The 13,837-nt window shown below is 55.1% G+C and overlaps 1 protein-coding gene across 1 annotated transcript; it reads right to left on the bottom strand.

Annotated features, from left to right (window-relative positions):
• Positions 1-2,969: 2,969 nt before the first annotated feature.
• On the bottom strand, positions 2,970-7,149 carry ZSCAN10 (zinc finger and SCAN domain containing 10). The gene is made up of 5 exons (XM_043456317.1): positions 6,919-7,149; positions 6,338-6,605; positions 6,053-6,117; positions 5,816-5,873; positions 2,970-4,649 (listed from the first exon to the last, which is right to left on the bottom strand). Exons 1-5 carry the CDS (start codon positions 7,147-7,149, stop codon positions 3,079-3,081), a joined length of 2,193 nt encoding a protein of 730 aa, XP_043312252.1. The 3' UTR covers positions 2,970-3,078.
• Positions 7,150-13,837: the final 6,688 nt, after the last annotated feature.

Genomic DNA, 13,837 nt, shown 5'->3' with positions numbered 1-13,837 from the left:
TGTCCATGGACGTTTCCTGGCAAGAGTACTGGAGTGGGCTGCCATTTCCTTCTCCAAGTGGGTTGCCATTTTCTTCTCCATACTTGAGCGATTTAAAGAGCTCCTGCAGTGACTGCAGCAGACGTTTCGGAAAGCCCTGAACTGGATTAAGCGGATAGCAGCTGCCTGCCTACCAGGCTTGCACAAAGCGGCTGAGGCCATCTGGAGAGTGTTAAAGGGTTTTTGTTCCTCTCTGGAGCAGTTCTTCAAGAGCCTCATCCAGGTCTAGAAGCCCCAAGGGGTCCCCAGGGAGCTTGGCCTCTCATCTAGAAGCCTCGATTTTCCCTTCTCACAGGGCATCTTCTGATGCACCCTTTACCCTCCTGCTCACCCTTGACCCATCCTCACAGGCTGCCTCACCTCCTCCCCTTTAGGGAGGAGTGCTGCCTCACCTCCTCCCCTTCAGGGAGGGCCCCACCCAGCCCGTCTAACTCTCCCCGCCTGGATTCTCCTGCACCAGGTCTGACCTGCCTGCCACTGTAGTGCTGACGTCCTAATAAAAGTCAGTTGACCGAAATGGAGTGTCTGTGGGGATGGGAGGCTGGGGGTCCGATGGCTACAGGCAGAGGTGGTGGGTCAGATGGACCCAGGTGGGGGTCCTGGTACTGGGTGAACAACACAAGCCACTGGACCCTCTGATCTGTAACTGGGAATGAAGGAGGAAACAGACAGAACAGGCTGTCTTGAAAGCAGGACTCCGTCTTGGGCCAGACTGAGCTGTGCCCACTATCTATGGAATCAACATACCAACTGGAAAGCCAGACCCCCCCTCCCCCATGGAACAGCCCAGGACTCATACCTAGACTCTCCAGTCACCTAAAAGAATACCCTAATTATCTGTGTAACCAAATAGAATCGTAAATTCTATTATGCTTATTGGGGTGTGACCACAGGCCTATTGATAATTGTCCACTGTTAACTGCCTGGGCTTAAGGCTTATGGGTTTAAGGCATACGAATCACAGGTTAACTTTGATTGTATCTTTCTTTTCCTTTGTTCAGACTAGTTTCAGAGAATTTGGGGAGGTGGGTTTGAGCACGTACATTTAGGGTATATAAGGTTTTCACAAAAACTGGTTGGGGTCCTTGGCTAAGAGGAGACTCTGCCTTGGGCCCGCAGGTGTAATAAGCTGCACTCCACTATCTGCATCGTCCTTCTGAGTGAGTTTGTTTCCCGGAACGCGTGTCTACAACAGGAACGCTGGTCCTGGACTGACTGGTGGGGAGGACTGGACCATCACACTCCTACAGCTCAGGGAGCTCGGGGGAGGGGCTTTGACCCCTCTTGTCTTCTCCTGACCTCTCTCTCCTGGCCTTCAGTACCCCAGCTGGGGCCTCGGTAGCTCTTTGGTCTTTTTCCAAGATCAGAGCCCCAGGAGCCGGGGAGGGGAAGGGAGGGCGCCCAAACCTGGGCCAGGAGGGAAAGCAGGGTAGGAGGGTGGGAGTGGGCCTCTGGGCCTGTGGTCTCCCTCACCTGGGCCTCAAGGCAGAGACTGGGGGGCCCAGGAGCAAGGCCTGAGGGCCAGCCTGGCTCACATCCCCCTCCCCCAGGACACTACCCCACCTCCCCAGCCCTGACTTCCTGCCTCAGGGAGGCACACACAGAGCAGCTTTCAGGGGTTCTCTTTAGCCCAGTCTTCCTCCCAACCCCAAAGGGCTGCACCCCCCCTCCAGGCTCAGAGCTCTCCCTCCCAGCTGTGCCCAGGAATCACCTCCACTTTCCCCAGATTCGGGACTGGTTCTCCTTCAGCCACTTGAGCTCTGGTTGATGAGTTCACTTCCTTTCCACAAGTATTTGCTAAGGAACTTGTCAGGTTGATGGAGGGGCAGTAATTTACCAGAAGTCATGTGATTTGAAATCTGTGCACCAGAGGAAGAGGCCAACCAAGTGGGCCTGATAGGCAGGAAGAAGGTGAGGAAACTTAGAGAGAGCAGCTTTGCTCTTTAAAGATTATGGGTGGTTGTGCTGTTCTGTGTTTAGTCACTCAAGTCATGTCTGACTCTTTGCGACCCCATGGACTGTAGCCCACCAAGCCCCTCTGTCCATGGAGATTCTCCAGGCAAGAATAATGGAGTGGGTTGCCACGTTCTCCTCCAGGAGATCAAACCCAGGTCTCCTGCATTGCAGGTGGATTCTTCACCGCCTGAGCCACCAGGAAAGCCCAAGAATACTGGAGTGGGTAGCCTATCCCATCTCCAGAGGGTCTTCCTGAGCCAGGAATCCAACCCGGGTCTCCTGCATTGCAGGCAGATTCTTTACCAGTTGAGCTACAAGGGAAGCCCCTATGCGTGGCTAGGGGTCCCCCAACAGTCAACCCAACTTACCTGCAGGCAGGTTTAGTTTTTCAGTTTGAATTAATCACCCGCTAAGTGCTAGCATTTTGTTTGAATTAGTTACCAACCTTCCACAAGAACAGGTTTCCCGTATTAATCTAACACCTGGGGTTTTAAGTTTTATTCAATTTTAATTAAACAGCCAAATACACTGGAGGGTATTGTACTGAACATGGGGGTTAGTGGTGGACTCCAGAGAAGAAATCACTCCAGGGTGAGACTGGTTGGCTTTGCCCACAGTTGGCTCTAAGAGCTGTCTTCTCCCCCCGCCCCCCCCAATGCACACACACACACACACACACACACACACACACACACCCTGACAGACATACACACAGTCACAGTGAGCCTTTTCAAGGGGGAGGAACTCTCCCTGGATCTGCTCCCACTCAGCCTACTCTTGAAGGGGTGGGGGAAGCAGAGGGCATCACCACAGACCCAGTGGAGAGGGTAACAGGTGGCACTTAAGAAAAACATAAAGAGGGGCCATGTTCAGAAGGCTGTTTTACTTTGGGTATTTTAAAATACATTCCTGAGGTCTGGACGAGATGCTTCTGTGCAAGGGAAGAGTTACCATGCAGGGTCAGCGGAGCCAGAGGGAGGTGACTGGGTGGGGTGGGGGTGGGGTGGGAGCAGGGCGCATGCGCGGCAGCCGGGAGCAGCCCAGGGAGATGCGCCGGGATCGGCCCCGCCGAAGCGGGAGGAGCTAGTACAGAGTCTCTCGGGCGTGGGTTCTCAGGTGGCGCAGCAGATGGGAGTTGCGGCTGAAGCTGCGGCCGCACTGTGCGCACGAGTAGGGCCGGGCCCCGGTGTGCACCAGCATGTGCCGCAGCAGGTTGCAGCTGCGGCTGAAGACCTTGCCACACTCCGGGCACTCCTGGGGGGGCTCCGCCGGCCCAGATGCGGCCTCGTCCCCCGCCCCGGCGTGGGTGGCCAGGTGCCGCTGCAGGTGGGCGTTGCGCCGGAAGCTCCGGCCGCACTGCTCGCAGCTGTAGGGCCGCTCGCCCGTGTGGCTGCGGCGGTGGCGGGCCAGGTTGGAGCTGTTCCGGAAGCGGTGCCCGCAGGTGTCGCAGACGTGGGGTTTCTCCCCGGTGTGGATGCGCTGGTGGCGGGCCAGGTGGGCGCTCTGGCTGAAGCCCTCGCCGCACTCACTGCAGCGGCAGGGCTTCTCGCCGGTGTGGCTGCGCCGGTGGCGGGTGAGGTCCTGGGTCTGGCTGAAGCTCTTGCCACACTGGGCACAGTGGTGGGGCCTCGGGCCGCCGTGGGTCAGGAGGTGGCGGGCGAGGCCGGCGCGCCGCATGAAGCGCTTCCCGCAGTGGGGGCATCCGTAGGGCTTCTCGCCCGTGTGCACCCGCTGGTGACAGGCCAGCTGGGAGCTCTGACTGAAGCTGCGGCCGCACACCTGGCAAGAGAAGGGCCGCTCGCCCGTGTGCACGCGCCAGTGGGCCCCCAGGTGCTCGCTGCGCCGGAAAGCCTTGCCGCACTCGCTGCACACATAGGGCCGGCGCTCGGGCCCGGGGCGCAGGCTGCCGGAGCACTCGGAGCACTGGTGGCCCTTGTCCTTGGCGTGGATCCGCAGGTGGCGCTTGAGGCTGGAGCGGCGCTGGAAGGTCTGGCCGCAGTGGGAGCACAGCACCACGGTCAGCTCGGGGGGTGCCGGCGGCTTGGTCTCCGGGGCGCCGCCGGGGGCCTTCTGGTCCTGGGCGTGCGCCAGCAGGTGCTGCGTGAGGCGCGCGCGGCGCTGGAAGCCCTGGCCACACTCGGCGCACAGGAAGGCGGGCTCGGAGGAGTGCGTCTGCAGGTGTTTGTTCAGGTGTGAGCTCTGGCGGAAGCGGTGGCCGCACAAGTGGCAGGTGTGCGGCCGCTCGTCCGTGTGCGTGCGCATGTGCAGCTTGAGGATGGAGCTGCGGCCGAAGCCCTTCCCGCAGCACAGACACAGAAAGGACCGCGCGCCCGGGTGTGAGTGCAGCTGGTGCGCCTCCAGGCGGGCCAACTGCGGGAAGCTGACGCCACAGTCTGTGCAGATGAACTTGACCTCCGGCTCCGACTTGGGGACGCCTTCGGCTACTTTGACCTTGAGAACGTCACTCCTGCCGGGAGGGGACATTTCTCCTCCGGGGCCGCTCGTCTCGGGGCCAGACCCTAGCGACTGGGCGTGGGGCTCTTCTGCCACCCTGGGGCTCTCTGCCTGAGCGTTTGCTGAGGCGGTCGAGGGCCAAGACACCCCTTTCGGCTCTTCTGCCTTAAACTCCTCTTCCAGGGTTCTGCCTCCAGTTCCTAAAAAAAGAAACAGAAAACAGGACAGGTCAGGCGTTCTCAGAGGGCCTTCTGGGAATCTCTAGAACCTCAGTGCCGGGAAGTGCAAAGAAACCCAGAATTCTGCAAAGTTTGTAGGTGGGCAGAGGGTGGGTAAAAAACCAAATAACATACAGTTTACCAGTTGTAAGGTGTATAATTCTGGTCCTTTAGGCCTGTTTATAATGTCAGGCAACCATACCACTGTGTCATTCTCCCAAATGGAGACCCATATCGGTTAGTAAGCCTTCACATGACCACTGATTTTATTTAATTAATTAAAATATTTATTTATGTATTTGGCTGTGTGGGGTCTTAATTGTGACACAGGGAATCTTCATTGCAGCACATGAACTCTTATTAATAGTTGCCACCTTGTGGGATCTAGTTCCCTGACCCAGGCCCTCTGTATTGGGAGTGCAGAGTCTTAGCCAGCAGACCACCAGAGAGGTCCCTTATTTTATTTAACTTTAGCTGTTGTAATTAATTTTATTGAAGTATAGTTGATTTACCATGTTGTGTTAATTTCTGTTGTACAGCAAACTCGTTCAGTTATATATATATATATTCTTTTCTCTTATGTTTTATTACAGGAGATCCAGTAGGACATTGCTGTTTCTCCATTCTATTAATATATGTAATAATTTGTATCTGCTAATCCCAAACTTGCAATCTACTCCTCCCTCCCCCTTGGCAACCACGAGACTTCTCTCTCTCTGTGTATTTCATAGATCAGTTGATATGTGTCATAGTTTAGATTCCACATATAAGTAATACCATATAGTATTTGCCATGACCACCTTTTTTTTTCTTGGCCATGTCAAATAGCTTGGGGGATCTTAGTTCCTTGACAGGGAATTGAAGCAGGGCCCGTGGCAGTGAAAGCCTGGAGTCCAAACCACTGGACCACCAGGGAATTCCTGACCACTTATTTTAAAAGTTCAGAGTTGGGGGGGTTGATGCTTAGATGCAAAGAGCCTTAAAATTATATCTATATAGATACAGACATATCAATATAGATCTATATCAATATATATCACCTCATCAAAATAGCTCATTTTTAGCCAAAGAGGCCAAAAAGTCAGGGGCCACCTTGGACATACAAAAAAGCCTTCAGTGGTCATAAACCCAGGAAAAAGCTGTCTCACCCAGAGGATGCACAGGCCAAGCCTTCTTTGCTGGGACGTCTTCAAAGGTCAGGGACTCCTGTGACAAAGGGATGGCAGAGATTGTCAGTGAGTGAGGAACAGGGCTCGGGGACCTAAGAGCGATGAAGGGCTCTCCAGGTTTAAATTAAGGAAGACAGGGGTGTGCTGAAACCACGGAGTTGGAGAACGTTCCAGGCCATGAGACAGACCTGGAGTGAGGGGACCCATCCAGCTCACCAGCACTGCTGCCAGCTCCTGGTCTCCCGAGTTCTCCTCCGGCCACAGCTCGGGGCCCTGGAGGGCTGACGGCAGTGAGGGAGAGAGAGAGAGAGCTGTGAGAAGGCAGTTCTACCGCCATGTGGCCTCGGGGTTGTGCACCCGTGGCCAGGGCCCTGGGACGCTCCGCCATTCCCATCAGCTAGGGAGGCCCCCCCCCCCTTTCCCTCCCTGCCCCCAGCCACCTGGCCCCGCAGCTGCCCCTGCACCCCAGGCCTCCATCTCCCTAGGGCCCCCGCTCCTCACCGCTCTCTTGCAGGGCCTGCAAAGTCCTCTTGGGACCTGGGCTCAGTGGCTGCCTTGAACTCAGGGAACGTCTCCAGTCCCCCATCTCAGCAGGCTTGGAGGGCCCCAACTGGGACGGTGGGAGTGCCTGCGATGGCTCCAGGGCTGGAGACCCTTCTGAGGGCGCTTCCTTCTTGGGACTGTGGCTGGAGACTTGGAAAGAGCCCCCCTGTTCCTCCAAGGTGCTGTCTGCATGGGGACAATTCTTGCCAGCATTAAAACTGAAATCCTGTTCAGAACACACCATGTCAGGGCACAGGCAGGACAGTAATCCATGTCCTACTAACTCCCAAGGGCAGTGGCACAGTGTAAAGGTGATGGTCAGACAGAGAGGGAGGGAGTTAGGAGGTCAAGAAGGAACTGGCAGAGGAAGACAAGTGGGACCTTGGTCCCCCAACCAGGGATCGAACTCCCTGCTGTGGAAGCACAGAGTCTTAACCACTGGACCACCAGCAAAGTTCTCAGCTCAGTGATTTCTTAACAGGGTGATAAAGTCCCCGCCTTTCCGCCTGCTGTCCAGCCCACCGGGCAGCCCCTCTTACCAGCGGCCCCACGTTGCTAGACTCCCTCCGGACACCCTCTAGCAGCAGTACCACCTCTTCACCATCCCTGAGCGGCTGGCCCTGCAGCCGGGCCAGGAGGTGTGGGGGCAGCACACTCAGGAACTGCTCCAGCACCAGCAGCTCCAGGATCTGCTTCTTGGTGTGCAGAGCCGGCCGCAGCCAGTGGTTACAGAGCTCCCGGAGCCGGCTCAGGGACGCCCTCGGCCCCATGTCCTCCTGGTACTGGAAGCACCTGAAGAGCTGATGAGCCACCTCGGGCCGGGGCCTGGCCTCTGGCCGCCCGGGGTCCTCCTGGATGGCAGCCTCCTCCTCTTCCTCCAGCTTGACTGCTCCGAGCTGCTCCGGCTCCCCCGCAGCTGGGCCGGGTTCTGCAAGCATCCTTCACCTTGGGGACTCCTCACCACGGTTGCTCTCGTGTTCAAGTCTCTCCCTCCCAGCTCCCACACCCGGGGTGTTAAGGGGTGCCTGCAGGTGTGGTCTCCAGAGGAATCTCTTCTCGAACGGGTCACAGGTAGTGCCTCAGCCTGACCAAACAAGGCAGAGAAATCGAATTGTTCAGTACTATCCGTTCCTTCCTGAAGCACTTAGAACTTTACCTCGGTTTGCCCCAGGGACCAAAGTTGGCAACCCCGAAACAGGACAGTCTGGCTGTCCCTGCCTCTTGATATGGTGCCACAGGGAGTACCTGGCACCACTGAAGAGGGAGTCCTTGCCAAAAATGTTCCGTCACAATCCAATCCAGCCTTTAGACCCAACTTCCGGTTAAAGGGCATTGCAGGGAATAAGAACAAGTTGGCGGAAAGGCTAAGTGGGATAGTGTTCAAAGGTACAAACTTGGGGACGGAGGAGGAGAAAAAAATAAATAAATAAATAAAGGCACAAACTTGTAACGTGTAGTAAATAAGCCATAGTGATCTAATGCATAGTATAGTGAGAGGGTAACAGGCAGGAAGGCCAGGGGTCTCCAAACAGAGGAAATAGGCTGCAAGTGTCAAACATTTTTATCTCTCTTAAGCAGCAGGAGGAAACAAACTGGCGATATTTTTTTTTCCTTCTCTATACAAATTTAAAAGGAGGTTTCTCTTAAAATGCTCTGTTGCCATGATACCTGGTTTCACCTGAAGCTAACTATTCTCAAACTTATTTGAGAGCTATTATTATTGCATCTCATCTATGGCCCCGGATTAAATTCGTCTCCTCCGGAGGCCAAAAATCCCGGCATCTTATCGTTCAGCAACAACCTTTCGATAGCAAATACAGATAATAATGTTATACTGTAATACATTATGTAATATGATACACATTACTACATCAGTCATATTATAATATATAAATGAAATGCTGTTTAAAAGTTACTCAATGTTACATGTCACATTTATAAAACAGGGCCTTCCCTGGTCTAGGAACTAAGAGCCCACAGGCCACACAGCAACTAAGTCCCGGCTCTACAGCTAGACAGAAGCTTGCGCTCAGCAACTACTGAGCCCATGTGCCGCTACTAAGACCCAACACAGCCAAAAATAAATAAATAAAATATTTTAAAAACAATTATAAAACAAACAAGTCAAATGATCCATTGAGTAAACGACCAAACAGGTCCAAAAGACCGGACATGCCCAGAAACAACTGGTCCAAGTTCTTCTAAGTCTGTTATAAAAAAATAAGTGCCTGTAGGCACATTGCTGTAGAGAAGACTAACAGCTGATGTAAGGAAATGTGTGAACCTTGACTGGATCCTGACCTTTAAGAAAGGGGGTGGTGGTGCTAAAAGTTATTCTGGGGAAATAGCTTTGGGGAAATAGTTGGGGAAGTCTGAATCTGGTGGAGCCCTGGGGGATAAGGGAAAAGACTAGCAACTTTTGAGATGGGATTCCAGCCTTGCGCTATGTTGGAAGTGTCTTCATTCTTAGAAATTGTTGAGGATTTGGAAGTGAAGAGGCATGAGGTTTCAGCCACACTTATGGATCAACAAGGCAAAAGTGGCAAAATTATAGCAATTGTCTAATCCGGGAGGTGGGTGTATGGATGTTCATTGCATTGCTCTTTCAACTTCTCTGGAAGTTTGAGAATTTTAAAGATAAAAGGGTGGGCGGTGGGTGTAGTTCATATATATGATCACTCCTTAACCAGACGTCCTGATTCTCACTTTCTGGTGCTGGAGGTGGCTCTCAGTGGTCAAGGCCAAGGTCACCCAGCTGACCAGGGCAGGGCTGAGCTCCCACCTAGTGTCCCAGTCTCCTTCCCTGGGTTCCATCCCGGGAGACAGGCCAGGATGAGCCAGGGAGATGGGGTTGGTGGGTGGGTTTCCACATGAGAGACTAAGCTGACTGCCCGCAGAGGTTTGTGACACATGTGTCCCCGAGGCAGGCCAAAGCAGAGAGGCATCCAGTGGGTGCAGCCTGGGGAGCTGGGTGATGAGTGGAAGACACAGACATTTCCCTTTCTTCCCTAGTTTTTTTTTTAAATCCTGGATTCTTCCTTTGTCCACTGGGAAGTATCCATCACAACACCCCTGTGAGTCTAGCTAACAACAAAAAAAAGTGCTTCTAACTTGGCAACAGGGGGCACTGGTTCTGTAAGACTCTTCCTTCCTTTGGGGCTAGTGGAGACCTACCTAGGGGGAGCTGACCCAAGTTCAGCCCCACCCCCAGAGGACTCAGTTCAGTCCTTCAGCACAACGCAGCCAAGGAGGCTTACACTTCCAAACAAGCTTGTTCTTTTGTTCCAGAGCTTTGAGGCACTTTTATTTTATGTTTTGGCTCAGCCATGTGGCTTGCAGGAGCCTAGTTTCCTGACCAGGGATTGAACCTGCGCCCTTGGCAGTGAAAACGTGGAATCCTAAGTCACTGGACCACCCTGGAACTCCTGAGTCACTTTTATATTTCAATCCAGGCAGGGATTACTTTATGGATATGGAAACCCAAGTTCCAACATCTCTCTGCCCTCCCTGTTCTCCAGCCTCAGGGCTGCGAAAGAGCCTTTTCCTGTTCCCCTACCCTCACATGAACATCCAAGGCAGAGAGTTGGGCAGAAGCCCTCTTGCATCACTTCCCACCAGGTAAAGGCAGCAGAGTGGTGCCCCCACCTGCAGACAGTACACGCTGGGCACACGTCTAAGTGCTGGCTGTTCTCATTGAGTAAAAACACAAACAACCATGGCTAACAGCTCATCCTATCATGACCATGTTACAGCCCAGGACACCTAGACACAGAGGTACAGACATTCTTTCAAGAAGGCAACCCAGCCTTGGTGATGGAGACAGAGAGAGGTCTGCCTGGCCAAGAGCTTTAATAGTTTAAGCCTTCTTCATTAGGGGCTGAGGGATCTCTGAACCTCCTTTTCTGGTGGGATGAGTAGGGGCTGAATGTGGTTAAAGAGCACAGGAAACTGAGCCTAGCACTTCCCAGCTCAGAGGAGAGGGTCGTGATGCTAAAGCACAGACCCAGGCCCGTGTCCTGGCCACCTGACCAGCCCCCAAGCCTCAGCCTCCCTCCACCCCCTCCAGCATCTTCCCAGCTTCCCTTCCTCTCCCTCATCTTACCCACTCCTTCCTGCCACTCTCCAGGCTCCCTCAACCACTCCAGAATCTCCCAGCTTTCCCCACTTCCATCCTCTCCCCCAGAGCCTTGTTCAACCTCCGTTCTTTCCTGCACGTTGGCACACAGGGTTCCTTCCACTCATTGACACCTCTTTTCTGGGATGCCACATACACCGCCCACCTATCTACCTTGCAGTTGTAATTATTAGGAAGGCATGCAAACATGTCTGGGGCAGAAGAGGTCTTTACCTTTCAAGAAAATGGGTTTTTGTTTTCTTATGTTTTGGTAGCATGAGCAAAAAAGTGATAGAGCACCCATCACATGTGATCAGGAACGCAGTATTAACAGATGGCGTGTACCGAGAGCTTCTCCGCATGGGTTCTCTGCTTAGGGTCGCTTCATCTCACTCCATCCCAAGGGTAAACTATAATTTCTCCATTCGACAGGAGCGAAGAACATGCTCCGAGAGGATGGGTGACTTGCTCAAGGTCACAGCAGGGGAAGAGAAGATTTGCTTTAAGAAGAGAACACTGATCTTACGGTGCAAAAGCTTAGAAACAGAAAAGGACCCAATTCCCCTCCCGCCGTGTGCAATCTGCCTAGCCTTAATCAGAATATTACAGCACAAATCTGAAAAATTAAGGGCATTCAAATTTCCAACCCTCAGGGCTTAACTCCTGGGACGCCACAAGCTTCAGGTGAGGTCTCACCAAAAGGTTTGAAAGAGATGGAATTCAAGGGACTTTGGCCTGAAGAGTCTCTCCCGCCCCCAAGTCTGCAGGACAAAAGCTCTGTGACTATGCGCATCTGTGGGGGGTGAGCTGGGTTGCTGGAGGCGGGGTGTGGGGCTCTTCAGCCATCCTCTGGTATTTGACCAACTTAACTTGGAGCCTAGAGTGGCAGAGAGGCTTAAGGTAGACCAGCTCGGGTGGAGGTGCAGTCACAAGACCCACCCAGACAATGGGGGTGCCCAGAGCCGGAGTCCATGGCCAGAAACTTTCCCTTGCTCCCTGGATCGCTAGTCTTTATTGGCTGTGCTCCCCTCTAGTGCTGAGCTGAGGCGAGGAGCCCGGTCAGTCCACCTGAGGGAACGTGGAGCCTGCCTTCCGCTCCCCAGAAGGCATAGCAAGCCCACGTCACAGGAAGTCCTGCGACCCTCCCAAATGCCCCCACTGACACAGGCCCCCCGGTCTTCCCAACCCTGGACTCCCCAGCACTGGGCTCCCCAGCACAGACCAACCACATCCTCCCAAGACTCTTCCAGCACTCTAATGCCTCACCCCACCACCCCTCCAGAGGCCTGGAGCCCCCTTTCTCTCTCCAAGCTACAAGGAACCCCTTAAATCTGTCCTTGGCAGCCTGCACCCCAGGCCTCCCTGCAACTCACCACTTGTGGGGGTGTTCTCTGAGGGCCCCTAGGGCCAGAGTCAGCCTCAGCCAACCTGGAGAAGGACTCCGGGAAAATGGAACAGGAAGTTCCCTGCCCCAATCCCATCCAGGTGGTGAGGGGGGCTTCCTTGAGTTAACCCTTAACCTCCCAGTTTGGGAGTGGGGTGGGGAAAGGGCGGGGCCAGGGAAATAGACAAAGCAACCAGTTAGGATTCCAACCCTGGCCTGCATTTGAGAGTCTAACTACCCCTCCAAGTAAGAGCTGAGCCCCACCTAGTCAGGACTGGCTCTGTGCCCCTTGAGGGTCTGTCAGCCTGTATGTTTGGTGGGGGACAAGAGCTGCCATTTAAAAATGCCTGCTGGGGTTTCCGTGGCCGTCCAGTGGTTAAGACCATGTGCTTCCACTGCAGGTGGGGCAGGTTCAAGCCTTAGTCTGGGAGGTTCCCCTTATCTCCAGGTATGGCCAGAAAAAAAAGCCTGCTATGTGTGTGGTTCTTTGGTCGGCATTTCATTCATGCAGCAAATATTTGCCAAAGGCCTGCTGTGTGTGTTGAGGATACTGAGCTAAATGTGAGGGACAGTTCCAGATTTCAGGGGGTTTACGTGCCAGGGCACAGGAGCAAACCACAGGTACTAAGAAGAAAACAGAGCAGGACAATGTGTTGGGGAAGAGAGGTCACAGGTGGACATTGCCACCTAAAACTCTCCCAAGAATCTTTAGGGGTGGCTTGTGTCCCCTCTTTATCAGTGACTAAGTGGGGCTCCCAGGAGAGCAAGAGGCCTCACCAACAGCCTTGAGTCCAACTCCAAAGTCAAGCCTTTCCCTTTGCTCTAGAGGGCCTTTTTGGGTCACGTCCTTGGCCCCAGCGGGACGGGCGCCTCCCTCTGGGGAGTCCGCGATGTCCAGCTGGGCGTTCAGGGCGTCTCCTGTTTGGGGGGTGCTGGGCCACGTTCTCAGTGGCCGACGCTGCTCTCGCTCTGGTTCCCCGGGTCGGGTCTAGTCTCCTGCACTTGCCAGCAGCTGGACTTCGTTCATTTAACTGTCTAGTGTGGATCTCACAGGACGGCGGGCGGTATCCCTTCTCTGCTCCGCGCCTAGCGCCTGGCACAAGTGAGGATGGACGGAAGGCCTGGGGAACGGCCGGGCAGAGCCCCCGGTCCTGCGATGTTTACTGGCACCGCGCACCTGGCGCCCCGCGAGGCTAACTCCCCGCACCTCGCGGGTGGGCGGGGGTTGTCGCGCCCCCACCCGGGGCGGGGCCGTGAACCTCACCCGGGGCGGGACTATGAAAACCCACCCCGGACGTGGAAAGGAGGCCCCGCCCCTGGGCGTGGCCGGGCGGTGGGGCGGAGGTGTGTCCCGCACCCCTCCACCTCGGCCGGGCCGCCACGCCCCCACCCGGCCCCGCCGCCCCGGCCCCGCCTCCAGGACCGACCCGCGCGCCGAGCGCTGCCGCCCTCGCTGACTAGGCCAGGTCCGAGCCCTGCGACCGGGAGCAGCGGGCCCCGTCCGGACGCGATGGGGCAGAGCTGCAGGAAGGACGTGGCCTCCTCGGGTAACGATCCCACGTGGTGGTCTCCGTGCCTGGAGCCTGGGTGAGAACCTCGGGGAACTGGCCGGGAGCGCAGAGGCCAGACTCGGTGATCGCTGCTGACAGTAACTTCCAGGCGCCCGACTCAGGTGCACACCTTCCCTGGAAATCTGTCAGAAAAGCAGAAATCGAGTTGACCCAACCACCAGAAACAGCGTTCCAGCAGCAAGGCAAGTGAGACAAGATCAACACTAGCTTTTGGCCTCCTCCACCCCTAACTCGCCGCCCAGGGATGGGCTCTGGCTAATATCCGTGCTCCTGGCCCACCTCGCGCGCGCGTCATTCATTCGGGAAAAATTTGCTTCCCTGAGTGCGTCCAGGCATGGTCCCTGACCTCAGGGACCCACTGCTGAATACAGACACTAGTGCTGCCCCCT

This window comes from Cervus canadensis, chromosome 32, assembly GCF_019320065.1.
Source record: "Cervus canadensis isolate Bull #8, Minnesota chromosome 32, ASM1932006v1, whole genome shotgun sequence".
NCBI lineage: Eukaryota > Metazoa > Chordata > Mammalia > Artiodactyla > Cervidae > Cervus > Cervus canadensis.
Note: the sequence above shows the minus strand (reverse complement) of the source record. Positions and strands in the feature narration are given on the sequence as shown.